The 12,526-nt window shown below is 50.4% G+C and overlaps 1 protein-coding gene across 4 annotated transcripts in view; it reads left to right on the top strand.

Moving 5' to 3' along the window:
• Positions 1 to 12,526, top strand: part of RPTOR (regulatory associated protein of MTOR complex 1) — a 105,553-nt gene that overhangs the window by 59,046 nt on the left and 33,981 nt on the right. For all 4 annotated transcript variants that reach the window (XM_032706833.1, XM_032706835.1, XM_032706836.1 and 1 more), the window contains exons 13-20: positions 795 to 905; positions 2,848 to 2,922; positions 3,460 to 3,525; positions 4,137 to 4,328; positions 5,391 to 5,531; positions 7,175 to 7,292; positions 7,468 to 7,608; positions 8,030 to 8,188. In XM_032706833.1, the coding sequence (XP_032562724.1) occupies positions 795 to 905; positions 2,848 to 2,922; positions 3,460 to 3,525; positions 4,137 to 4,328; positions 5,391 to 5,531; positions 7,175 to 7,292; positions 7,468 to 7,608; positions 8,030 to 8,188 (1,003 nt within the window). The remainder of the gene's footprint in view (positions 1 to 794; positions 906 to 2,847; positions 2,923 to 3,459; positions 3,526 to 4,136; positions 4,329 to 5,390; positions 5,532 to 7,174; positions 7,293 to 7,467; positions 7,609 to 8,029; positions 8,189 to 12,526) is intronic.

Raw genomic sequence — 12,526 nt, 5'->3', positions numbered from 1 at the left:
AGGCACAGGCAGCTTGGGAAGAAAATGTGTGTTAAAGGGGATGTTAGAACCTCTGGATTGTCCAGTTCTGTGGGGATCAGGACATAGCTGAGGTCAGCACAGGGCCCTTTGCTCTGGCTGGGACGTGTAATTACACCCTCACTGGCTGTGTCAGGACCATGCCCAGCTCCCCCAGACTGGGGGGCTGCTCACCCTGAACCCCACCACACATTCCCTCTGCACTGAGCTTTGGGAAGGCTGTCAGCCCTCACAGTGGGATCCTCAAGGATTTCCTGTGTTCCCTGCCCTCCTGGGAGTGCTCTCTGATCCCATGGAAAAGGCTTGCTAAAAGTCTGTGTAAGGAGAGCCCTGTTAATTTGCAGTGGGAAGGCTGGAACTGCTGAGCTGTTTGCAGTGTTTGGAGAGAGCAAACGACCCCAGCTGAGGGGAGGGAGCAGATTGTGAAGCATAAAATAGCCCAGGCTGGAAGGAGTGAAAGCTGGTGCTGGATTAGCTTGGAGTCTCCGTGGACCAAATGAGTCTGGAAATATCTGGTGACATTCAAGATTAAAATGAGCAACAAACACAGAGGGATCCCCTCTTTACTAGAAATGTGGGAAGTTGTTTCCTGCCAGGTTTCTCAGCTGTGTCATTAAGGATGCTGTGTCCTGGCAGCAGCCTTTGGGGCTGAGCTGCCCCCGGGGGTTTGTTCATAGGGCGTTTGTTCAGGGGAGTTTGTTCACAAGGGTTTGTTCAGGGGGGTTTGTTCACAGGGATGTTGCTCATGGGGGTTTGCTCTTCTCTTTGCCTCCCAGGCCCTCTCTGTTGGCATTTTCCCATATGTACTGAAGCTACTTCAGAGTTCAGCCCGTGAGCTGCGACCACTCCTTGTCTTCATCTGGGCCAAAATCCTGGCAGTGGACAGTGTAAGTGCTTCTGGTTCTTTGGGGTTTCAACAATGTGCCTTTTTTTTTTGAAGATGGCCTCAGCCAGAGCTCTAGTTGGTGGGGTTTAAAATAAATAATTAAGCAGGTAAGTAACTGCAGATAAATTTATATAATTGTCTATATGGCTCTATGGTTTGTGGGTGCAATTAGTTGAGCACAATAAAATTATTAGGAGAGATGCACACATTAATTCAGGCACAATTATAAGCCCATATAGAATGTCTGAACTGCTTGTAGATGTTGGATCTTTCCTGTTTGGGGGTTATTTTTGCATATCTCCTCCATTTCAGTATGGAGAACAGCACTGAATTGGTTGAAGTTTTCCCCTCTGTTGATCCAGCATTGTCAGGTTTAGTTTTATAACTATATTTTCATTAACATCCTAAGAGGATTTTGGAAAGCAAAGAAAATGAAAACTATTCATCTTAGAGCTATTCTTGAAAAGCTCATTTCTGAGGCACCCGAGGCTGGGGCCTCAGCCCCAGGTTCGTGTCGGGAGGCTCAGGTGTGATTCCCACCTGGTGTCCCATTGTCCTCCCCTCCAAGAGGGCTCTCTTCCCTCCTGCCCCCTCACACACTCCCTCCCATGCTCTGTTGTTGCCTCGCTCATTTGCAGGCTTTGCTTTACAGCAAGACAGAAAAAATACTCTTAAATGGTGTGTTTGGGGTTTTTTTCTGCAGTTTCACTCACTGACTCCACCAACACATGGTGGGAGTGGGAAGGGAGGAGGGGGCAGCTTCCTCAGGGAAGGGCCATGGGCACTGCTGAGGGAGGGGACAGGCAGCAGCTCCTGTTCCTTGCAAATAGAGTATTTTCTGTAAGTTCTGAACTTCCACACCAAGCCTGCAGCCTGTTTTGGTCACGTATTATTCACAGCAGAGCTGCTTACTCTGTGAGGAGGAGGAGGTGTCAGTGGTGCTGGATTCCAGATTGTTCACAGGATCTGAGCAGGGAGGGGTCGAGTGAATGTTCTGGTTTTAGAGCCATCCCTTCCCTCCCTTGAGCCTCAGGAATTTGGGTTGGAGAGGCAGCACAGTCAATGAGTGTGAAGCTGGGCAGCCTCCCCTCTGTTGGTGTCTGTGTGCCTACATTAAAGCCAAGAGATTGTTTTGTGGAAGGAACAGAAAGTGATGACACTGAGGAAGAAAAGGGGGCAGAGGGAGCCTGGTGTGTGCAGTGACACAGGAGTCAGGAAAGCCTCTTGTAGCTGCAGCCTGGCAGCAATCCAGGCCCTCTGCTCTTTACTCTGCCAAACCCAGCAACTTCACTCCCCTCAGCAATGAACTATTCTCTTGCCTCTCTGCCTTGCCATCCCCTCCCCTCAGCAGCCAGTTCCCTCCTTCACCTTCTCCTCCTGATAAAAGATGCAGGATCCTGTCTCTGGCCCGGAGCACCCAGGGGAGGCTCATTGCCAAGTCAGTGTTTCCTCCCTTACATTTCCACTTTGGTGCTGTGTATCCTTTTGGTGTGACCCCATTACATCAGCCTGGAGCCTGAGGTGGTGTGTCAGCAAACCCCTGTGCTTACCCCAGCCAGGAAACCTACCCTGTCTCCTGGGGGGCTTGGAAAGGCACTGGAGCTGCTCTGCAGTTTAGGTTGTGTGTAGTAGGATAAATACTGTGGAGGTTTAATGTGGGGCAGAGATGTCCCATTTAACTCTTCCCCAAGCAGGAGGTCACGTTTCCAGCTGCTGTTTGTGTCCCTTTGGGGGTAGCAGAGGGTTCCCTGCTCCTCCCTGTCAGCCCATTCCCACGGGGTGTTTGATTGTAGCCCCAGGAAGCATTTGAGCTTTAATTTGCTTCTCAAATGAAAACAAGATTTGAGAAAAATAGTTGAGACATGAAACATTTATACATCACTGGAGGAGCGAATTCATGTGTGTTGTAGTTCTCATTGTGGTTTTCTTGGTCTCTTTTTCAGTCGTGCCAGGCTGACCTGGTGAAGGACAACGGACACAAGTATTTCCTTTCGGTTCTAGCAGATCCTTATATGCCAGTAAGGACAAGTCATGTTTATTCGGAGTCCTGTAGCATTTGCTTACCTTGTTTTAGCTGATCTGTTCTGTTCAGCTTCTGTTCTGGTGCTGGTGTGGGGCTGCCCCCCACGCCAGGGCTGTACTGGGGAGTCAGCAATGCTCCCACCAGTGTGACAGAGGCAGCCAAACCAAACAAGGATTTACAGACAAAGTTCTATAAGCAGATTACTCTTTGGGAACTGGGGGCTCCAGGAGGCTGCAGAGACAGGGAATTGCCCCATAGCTTTGGCAGTTCCCTCAGCAGCAGTTTGGGTTCCTGTAGTGGGTGCTGGGGAGCCCTCCCCAGAGCAGGGTGCTCTGAGGGGATCGTGTGGGCAGGCTGGGAAAGTGTCTCAGGTGTGACAGGCTGTTGCCAAGGAAATTCCAGCTTTCTTTCTCCTCTCTCATTCTTTTAATGTGACACAAACTACACTTAGAATAGTACCACGTCTCAGGATGGGGTGTAGCTGTTCCCTGCCCTGTTCTCCAGGTAACCTTCAGTTGTGGGTTGTTTTCAGGCTGAACACAGGACAATGACAGCATTTATCCTGGCTGTGATTGTGAACAACTACAACACTGGGCAGGTGAGTTCCAACAGCCTTTTCCCTTCAGTCTCTCCTGCCTCTCTCTGCCTTATACCTTTCTTCGATGGAAGTGTCCTGGCTTGCATTACAGCCCAACTCTGAACTGGGAAACTGAGCTAGGAGGTTGGTTTATGTTATTTCTGCATGGATTAAAAAAAAGAAATTGGCCTGGGGGTGTGACAAAGCACCTGGCAGTGGAGGGTAAGGACACGAGTCACTCCACAGCCACCCCTCCAGCAGCCACTGGCAGACTGGGAAGGAAACAGTGCCTGGTCCTGTGAAGTGGGAACCCGATGGCTGGGAATGGTCTATGGAATCAGCCATAAACCCTGGGGCTCTCACAGGTGCTAGGAACACTTCCAGTGAGGGAAAAACAGGCTTTGTGCCTTACAGAAAACATTTCTAATGCTCAGCTATTTAACCAGCTCTAGTAGCCTGTGCCTACCCTTCCTTCACGCTGCTACCAAATGGGATTTTGTAACAAAATCAGTATAAAACCACTGAATGATTATTTTCTCCTGATTTTCTGTGTCTTTCAGAACTAGTCTTGTTTTGTGGGGATGAGGTGGGGAGCTGTCATCCCCAGTAAATGGTGTTGCTTTGTGTTGCAGGAAGCCTGCCTTCAGGGAAACCTGATTGCCATTTGCCTGGAGCAGCTGAACGATCCCCACCCCCTCCTCAGGCACTGGGTGGCCATTTGTCTGGGCCGGATTTGGCAGAACTTTGACTCGGCCAGGTGGTGTGGAGTGAGAGACAGCGCTCACGAGAAGCTCTACAGTCTCCTCTCGGATCCAATCCCAGAGGTAAAAATCCAACTTTTCCCGTAAATGCCAGTTGAATTGGCAGAATTCTGGCAGAGGACAGAAATTCCTACGAACCAGGGCCTTCCAGGGCTTTATGTTTGTGTCTGCTTCAGAGAAAGATCTTGTTGCTGTTTCTTCACGGTGGTGCAAATCAAACAAGCCCTGCAAGAGAAGCATCCAAAGAAATGCAGGGGAAGTTCATACAACCCCAGCACCCTGGGATCTGGGCACTGGAGTTGGGAAATGCCACGTTTTCTGCTTCCTTGCATATCACATTATTAAAATCAGATTGTTAGAAATGTGGTCCCAAAACTCACTGTGTGTTGCAAAAAAATCTTTAGTCTTTTTGTCCAAGTGTGAAAACTGTTCTCCCGCTGCCATGTGTGAAAATCCACCTTTAGTTGGACATCTTTTACCTTTGTGACACACTCCCCAAGAGAAGGGACTGTGCTGAGCCTGGCAGTGACTGACAGAGCCCCTCAGAGCCTGGGGAGGTGACAGCACACACGGGAGAAGGGAGCTGAGCTAAACACCTCTGATAACATGCAGAGATTAAAGATGAGAATCCCCTCCCCATTCAGCCTCTGTCCTGCATCCTCCACCTCCTGTCTCTGACCCCATTGTGAGCAGTGTTTCTGCAGAGGTGGGGTGGGCTGTCCAAAGTTTTTCCTTGATTTTTCTCCTTTTTTCCCCTCATCTTCTACATTTCTAGAAGCCCGTATTTGAAGACTGTAGTCAGCACTCCTATTAAAGATTCACATCCCAACAGGAACTCGGTGTTTACCTTATTGCTGTTAATTAATATTCAAGGCAACGCAAGTGGAAGAATCACCCATGGGAAGGTCACCAAGTGTTCTGGGAAATTAAATATATCCCGTGTCTGTGAATACTTAAAACTCAGTGCTTTGCTGAGGCTGCCTGGGTCGTTACTCCCCGTGGGCTTCCCCATACCCCTCGCTGTTCGCCTGACACAGCAGTGCAGGTTTCCAGAGATGCTGTTTGTGGGGTACAGTGAATCCCCCTGGCAGAGGAGGCAGTGACTGAGGCTGTCTGTGTGCCCAGGTTCGCTGTGCCGCGGTCTTCGCCCTGGGGACGTTCGTGGGGAACTCTGCGGAGCGCACGGACCACTCCACCACCATCGACCACAACGTGGCCATGATGCTGGCCCAGCTCATCAACGACGGCAGCCCCATGGTGCGCAAGGTACGGCCGGGGGAGCTCTGCCCCGGGCCTGGCAGGGCCTTTCACAGCCTTCCCAGGGAATTGCTCTGCCTTGGGAGGGTCTGGTCCATCACGGAATCATCATCGAATCCCAGAGTGCCTTGGGTTGGGAGGGACCCTAAAGCCCATGCAGTGCCACCCCCTGCCCTGGGCAAGGATACCTTCCACTAGCCCAGGTTGCTCCAAGCCCAGTCCAACCTGGCCTTGGACACTTCCAGGGATGGAGCAGCCACAGCTCGTGGAGTCTTCACCTTCAGCTTCTGCAGAGAGGTGTCAGCACAAGTGATGAGCAGCATCAGCCCAGTGCTGAGGCCGAAGGCTGCACGCTCAGGTGTCTGTCCAGCAGTGTCCAGGGGTGCTGCTGCATCCACATACCCTTTGGCAGCACAAATATTGCAGCATTTCCTTTACTCTGCACTGTCAGGAGCCCCTGACAGGAGTGATGCAGGTGCAGCTGTGTCAGTGTCCACATGTGGACAAGGTTGTTGTTCAGATCTGTGTTTCTGTGGGTTAACAGTATCAAGTATTCCACTAAATGTCTGGAAGAGGAGGGATCATCTCAGGAGGTTGTGGGAAATTTTATATCCTGGGGTTTTTTTTAATTTAAAGAGAATGTGGAGACAGGGATAAGGAAGTAGAGCAATTACACTAGAGCCTTCTCAGGTACACAAAACACTGAAAATTCTTGCTAGGCTGCTCTTCTGCTGATCAACAGTCTGATTGCAATATTTTACATTACACAATCTCAGGTTTTAAATTAAATAGTTTTGTGTTGCTAAAAACATGGAGTGGTGGCAGTCCTAGGGGAGGAAGAGGAGGGAGAGTCAGAATGCTGTGGAGAGAGTGAGAGCTCTGTTCAGTGAGATCTTCCTGCCTTTAGAACCCCAAGGATGGATCACAGGCAGCTTCAGAATAGTTCCTCAGATTTGGGAGAGTTACAGTTTCTGATGCACCATCATACATCAATAGTACATTAAATAGTTTCTGACATTCTGGATTGTTCTTGAGGGTTGTTCTGAGGTGTCCTAATGCTTGTGTTTACTTAACTGGAACATCAACACCCTGGCACTTGTCACCAGCATTGCAAGGATTCATTTCTGTTGTCTTGTTCCAGCATTTAATCAGTTTAATTCAAAAGAGAGCTGCGTGTCACACTGAATGCTCTGTGAGATTCATAAATCTCTCCTTGGGAGATCAGTCCCTGAACAGAGACAGCAGCCAAAGCCAACTCTGGCTCCTGTTGCTGCTCAGTGTTTCTGTGGTACTGCTTCAGTTTGACAACGCTGGGCAGAATCAGTGACAGAATCATGGAATGGTTTGGGTGGGAAGGGACCTTAAAGCTCATCTTGTTCCAAGCCCTGCCATGGGCAGGGACACCTTCCACTGGAGCAGGTTACTCAGCAGTGGTAGTGCTGGGTAGGAGTGGTGGAGTAGTGGGAGCTGGTTGAGGTAGAAAAGGCTTGTGAAGAAGCCTGCATCTCATCTCTGTGAAATAAGGGAGAATTATTAGCCTGGATGGCCAGCTAATAATAGCAGAAATAATGACCACACTGGTCTGTGTTTGCCTGCAGTCCCTTGTTTCTGGCCTGTGTAACCATGAGGTGTTTCTTGTGCTCTTTCCCCAGGAGTTGGTGGTGGCCCTGAGTCACCTGGTGGTTCAGTACGAGAGCAATTTCTGCACCGTGGCTTTGCAGTTCATAGAAGAGGAGAAGAATTACCCTCTGCCTTCTCCAGCTGCCACAGGTGGGGTTTGGGTGGGCGGGATCCTTCGTCGTCCCTCGTCCCCTTTTAGCCTGACAGAAAACCACTGAATTTTATTCACGTTAGTGGTGTTTCAGTTACATATTTGCTGGGAAATAACCAGAACACTATGACTGTTTGTGATTACAGCTCTAATTGCTGTGTTTTGCCTCCGCAGAGGGGGGCAGCCTGACGCCGGTGCGGGACGGGCCGTGCACGCCGCGGCTGCGCTCGGTCAGCTCCTACGGCAACATCCGAGCCGTCACCACGGCCAGGAACCTCAACAAGTCCTTGCAGAACCTCAGCCTGAATGAGGAGTGTAAGAGATTTCAGAATGCTTTCAGTTCCCTTTCCTTCCCCCTGGCCCCACTGTGCCAGCCAGGAGATACCACGTGCGGGACAGCGAGGGCTGGAACCGGCACTTGAGCCCCAGTTATCCAGCTCCGAGGGCTTCCATGAGAACCTCCTTTGTAATTAGTTCCAATTTTCTGGTCATCAGTATTGATTTTCCTGAGTGTTTGGGGACCAAAAAGGTGTCTTCCAGCTTCCAAGCATAAGTGGATTTTTAACTCAGTCTTTTGCTTGTTCTGTGTTTAGTCACTCAGTATTAAAAAGGGGAGTTGTGGGTTTGCCCACACCTTCCCTGACTGTGGCAGGATTTAGAAAAGAGCTGTTATGTCTGGGTAAAAATTGTTCTCTCACCAGTCCTTGTTCCAGCATCTGTTCTTTTCTCTTGGCAGCTGGAAGCTCTGTTGCATTTTCCCCTGGGAACCTGAGCACGAGCAGCAGTGCCAGCAGCACCTTGGGCAGCCCCGAGAACGAGGAGTACATCCTGTCCTTTGAGACCATCGACAAGATGAGACGAGTCAGCTCCTACTCTTCCCTGAACTCCCTCATAGGTGAGCAAAGCCTCTCCTGCCCTTCCCTTGGGGTCACCTCTTGGCTGTGTGGAAGGCTGGCATCTTGGCTCCTGCTTGATCTTACTCCAAGAAAATTTCTCACAACACTAGAAATGCTGTTTTTGTGTTTGGTTGGGTCGCTCCTGCTCTGGTAGGAGGACTGGGAATGGGAGCTGTTGGCTCCAGCTCTGGGCTTCATTACAATGGACAGTGGTCCTATTAGGAATTATGGCACAAAAATTGGGGTATACAGGAATTCCACACCCACTGCAGTTTCACTGGCTAGACAGTGAAGCAGGGACTCCCCATCCCGTGGCTGCAGCAGCTGAGCCTCAGCACTGACTGCTTCCCTGGGGATTTGTCGTGTGGGTTGTGTTTCTGTACAGCCCCTGTGCTGTGTTACTCCTCCAGGGAAACCTGACCCAGCTTGTTTCCTCTGCAGGTTTATATGTATATAGTTAAAACAGGACTTAAAAAATCCCAGGTTGTGTCTTAAAAGCAAAGCAAAAAGACTGAGTGTTCCATAGAACTCTGAAGGTTCCATGGCTGATCCTGCTGCCTCCCATCCCCTCTCCATTGTTTCTCCTGGATAAGCAGCTCTGGCATCACAACCACCACTCAGCAGCCCCTGTCTCTCCCATTTCCCTCTCTGGGTGATGTGCAGAACTCTGCAGAGCCCAGTGCTGGAGCCCAGAAGGAAGGGGAGTTGTCCCTGTGTTTGTGCAGTGCCTGGCTGATTTGGGTAATGGATTGTTCTTTTATGGAACAAACTGGAATGTTTACATGAAGCTCTTCCACCCCAGTTGTTTTTCAGGTAACTTCCCCAGTGGTGTCTGACTGCCACAACAGCTTTGCTTTAAACTACCTGTAGCTTTTCAGACAACCTAAGCCATTTTGGCACAACAGCACAGGCACCAAGCAGAAGAACCTGGCTTTTGGAATGTCCTCTTTCCAGGGAAAGCAGCATGCACAGGGAAATGCTGGGGGAAGTCTCTGTATTTCCTTTGTAATCAGTAAATGGGCCCATATTTTCACACATCGGTGAAAAGAGAGTGGTGTAACTCAAGAGAGGGATCACCTGGGTGATAGACCTGTGTGACTGAAGAAACATTTTTCTCTGCTCTGTGTTTTCTGGGAGAATTAATGGTGATTTGGCTCTTCTGAGTTGAAAGATTCTGGGATGGTAATTCCTGAGCCCCTGTGGCAGTTTAAAATCATGTGTTCATTAGGAACTTGATCAGTTAATTTGCTTTTGATTGTCACTAATGAAATTGGATCTCATAAAGCATAACAGGGATGTTAGGAAATTTCTCTCCACCTTGAGCTAGGACTTGAATTTTCCCATTCCTGCTGGTGCACCCTGTGTCTGCTTGATGGCTTGTGCTTGTCTCACAAGGGCTGCACAGCAGAGCTGGAAAAGAATCTGGAGAGGAGCTGGAGGAGGTGAAGGAGACCTGGGAAAGCAAAGAGAGCAGCTCTCCAAGGCCTCCCTCATTCCTATTCCATCAAAGAGCTCAGACCCAGCTGGAAATGGCAGAGCTTAGAGAAGTGTTTAAAATTCATGACTCGCACAGAATGCCATTACCTTCCCATTTGCCTGCTGCAAGCCAGGCTTTTCTCATTCCTGCTGAAGAATCACCATCCTCCAACCCTCTCCTGCTCCCCAAGGAGAGATGCCATCAGCCCCAGCCACCCTCACAGCTCTGTGGCTGTTGTGCCTGGCCCGGGTTAACCCCATATTTAATGTCCTAATGGGCACTAAACTGCTGCTGTACAGCCAGCGAGGGGCAACTCAGGGAGCCCACCTGGGTGAGAGACTTGTCGTGACTGAAGGAGTGTTTGCTCTGCTCTGTGTCCTTTGGAAGAGGAAATGGGGCTTTGGCTCTGCAGTAACACCTCTGCCAATATCTGAGGCAGCCAGAGCAGTAAAAAGGATTGTTTTGGGCATGTGGGGAGACTCAGAGCAAAGCAGAAATCTGGTCTGTAAAAGCAGAGATTTTCAGGCACAGTTTGACTGTGTCCTGTACTCTGCATTCCCTGGGCTGATCCACTGATCACAGAACCGTGGAATGGTTTGGGTTGGAGGCACCTTAAAGCCCATCCAGTCCCCCTCCCTGCCCTGGGCAGAGACACCTTCCACTGGCCCAGGTTGCTCCAAGCCCCATCCAACCTGGCCTTGGACACTTCCAGGGTGGGGCAGCCAAACCTGCTCAGGCCTTTCTTCCTCTCTTGCAGCTTTAGGAACACGGTGCCAGAGGGATTGTTCTGGATCAGCCTCTTCACTGACAGAGGCATCACACCATGTACTTCCCATGAACTGGAGGAAAAGCTCTCCATTCCTCCTTGTTCCATTTTACAAGCAGTTCCTAAGCTAACTGTACACCAAATGTCCCCATTTAGTGCCCCCCCAAATGCAGCTTGTACTCTCAGCCAAGGTGTTTGTTCTCTGGCAGCTGCTCCTTGGCCAGACAGGGCTGTACCAGGAGAGACATTTATTTCTGGCCCAATTTTCAAGCTGGCAAGAGGCAGTTTGTGGTTAGTCAACAAAGACATCAGTTTGGAAGGGAAGCTGAGCCTTGTTGCTTTTCCATACAGCCACTCATTAATCTTGGTGTCCTGGAAATGTTTAGTTTTAAGATAGGAAAAGGGAAGGAATTAAGATGGGGGGTTGCATACCTCGAGGCTGATTATTCATATCCAAACTGCATGATGAAAGTCTTTGTCCTACAGAGAGCATCGCTGGAAAGATGATCTTAAGGAGTGGTCAAAGAGGGAGGAAAATAAATCTTGGAGAGATGAAATGCTGGGGAATAGTTGTCTTTTCCAGAGGGAGAGGCTGGGGGTGGAGAACTGTTCACCATGTCACAGGATCTACCTCAAAGTAACGGTGACAGCGGGAGGTTGCTGCAGTGAGGATGAGGAGAGCAGAGGTGGAGGTGGACAGGGAGGTGCAGAAATAAGAGTGAGTGTTAGGACAGGTAGAGCCTCCTGCTCTCTCACCAGGCAATATGTTTAATGCACAGAGATAATGAGAAGTAATAAGGAGCAAAACACAGGGATTTGGGTAGGTTTTGGAAATGCAAACTTGCTGTGAGGCTGGTCATGGTGGGCTGCTTTCATGTTAGTGACATCAGCCCTGGTCAGGGGGTACCTGCTCTGAGGGAACTTCTTTCTGATGAGCTGGTTCTGGTTTGTGCTGAAGCATTAAAAGCTCAGCTCTGCCGTTGGGCTCACCTGGTTTGCAGTGTGTAGGAGCCCGTGCAGAGCCCAGGGGAGGCTCTCAGGGGGCAGGGGGGGCTGGATTGCTGTGGCTGCAGGGAACAGGCAGTTTGTCTGAGTGGAGTTCAGAGACCAGTAGGGACTTGGGGTGTCCTCTTCAGCCAGGGTCCCTCTGTATCCCTCGTGGGAAGAGAGGAGACTCGTGGGCTGCACATTGCCGGGGCAGGTGGGGTTGGCCCTGGTGGGAAGCAGGTCCCTGAATCCCCAGGGCCGTTCAGCCTGACGTGTTTCCCTGTGTCCGAAGGTCCCATCCCCTGTCCCCGTGTGCAGGTTCATTCCCTGTCACTCCGTGCCCATCCCTGGTTTCATTCCCTGCCCCAGGAGCTGACTGTGGGCCAGCTGAGCAGCAGCCCTGGGCCTGCCATTGGTCTGGTTTTGCTGCGGTGCCGGTGGGGAGTGGAACTGCCCCTTCCGTGGAGGTCAGGGCTGGAAATCACTGCAGTGATTTTTACAGGGGATTGGAAAGAAACCCTGTCCCAGCCTGGCAGATCAAAGAGAATAAATAGAGCCATTGGCAGTTGGGTTTGCATCCAGTGTGGCCCCCTTGGAGCTGTAGGACCCCGGCCTAGCCCCAGGCTGGCTGTGTGGGGTTCGCAGGTGAATGGAACCAGGCTGTGTGTGTGCAAGGAAAATCAAAGTCAAGGGAAAGGCAGACCATTTGTTTTTGACATTCTAGGCGTAGAGGAATCATTTTGTAAACATAAATCCATACTGCAAGGTCCATTGAACTGGCTTTCAGTCAGTGTGACTAATTACAGAGCTGTCTGCTTAGATTAACACCCATCTCCTGCTCGGCTCTTTGTTTGCATCTCGTGGTTAGCTTGTGCACTTGAGCCCATTACATGGAATGAAGCTGCTGTTCCTCCCGCCACCTCTGCTGTTCCCATTATCCCAGGGACCTGGAGCTCAGGATTTTACACAGAGCTGTTTCAGAGGTGGCACTCCATGCATGGAACAGCACTGACGTGGGGAGGTGGCATCGGGGGGGACCAGCCCTTGGAGCACCAGCCCTGAGCCCCAGATGCCTTTGTAGAAATTCCCTGTGTTCTCCTCAAAGGC

The sequence above is a fragment of the Chiroxiphia lanceolata genome, chromosome 19 (assembly GCF_009829145.1).
Source record: "Chiroxiphia lanceolata isolate bChiLan1 chromosome 19, bChiLan1.pri, whole genome shotgun sequence".
Taxonomy (NCBI): domain Eukaryota; kingdom Metazoa; phylum Chordata; class Aves; order Passeriformes; family Pipridae; genus Chiroxiphia; species Chiroxiphia lanceolata.
Note: the sequence above shows the minus strand (reverse complement) of the source record. Positions and strands in the feature narration are given on the sequence as shown.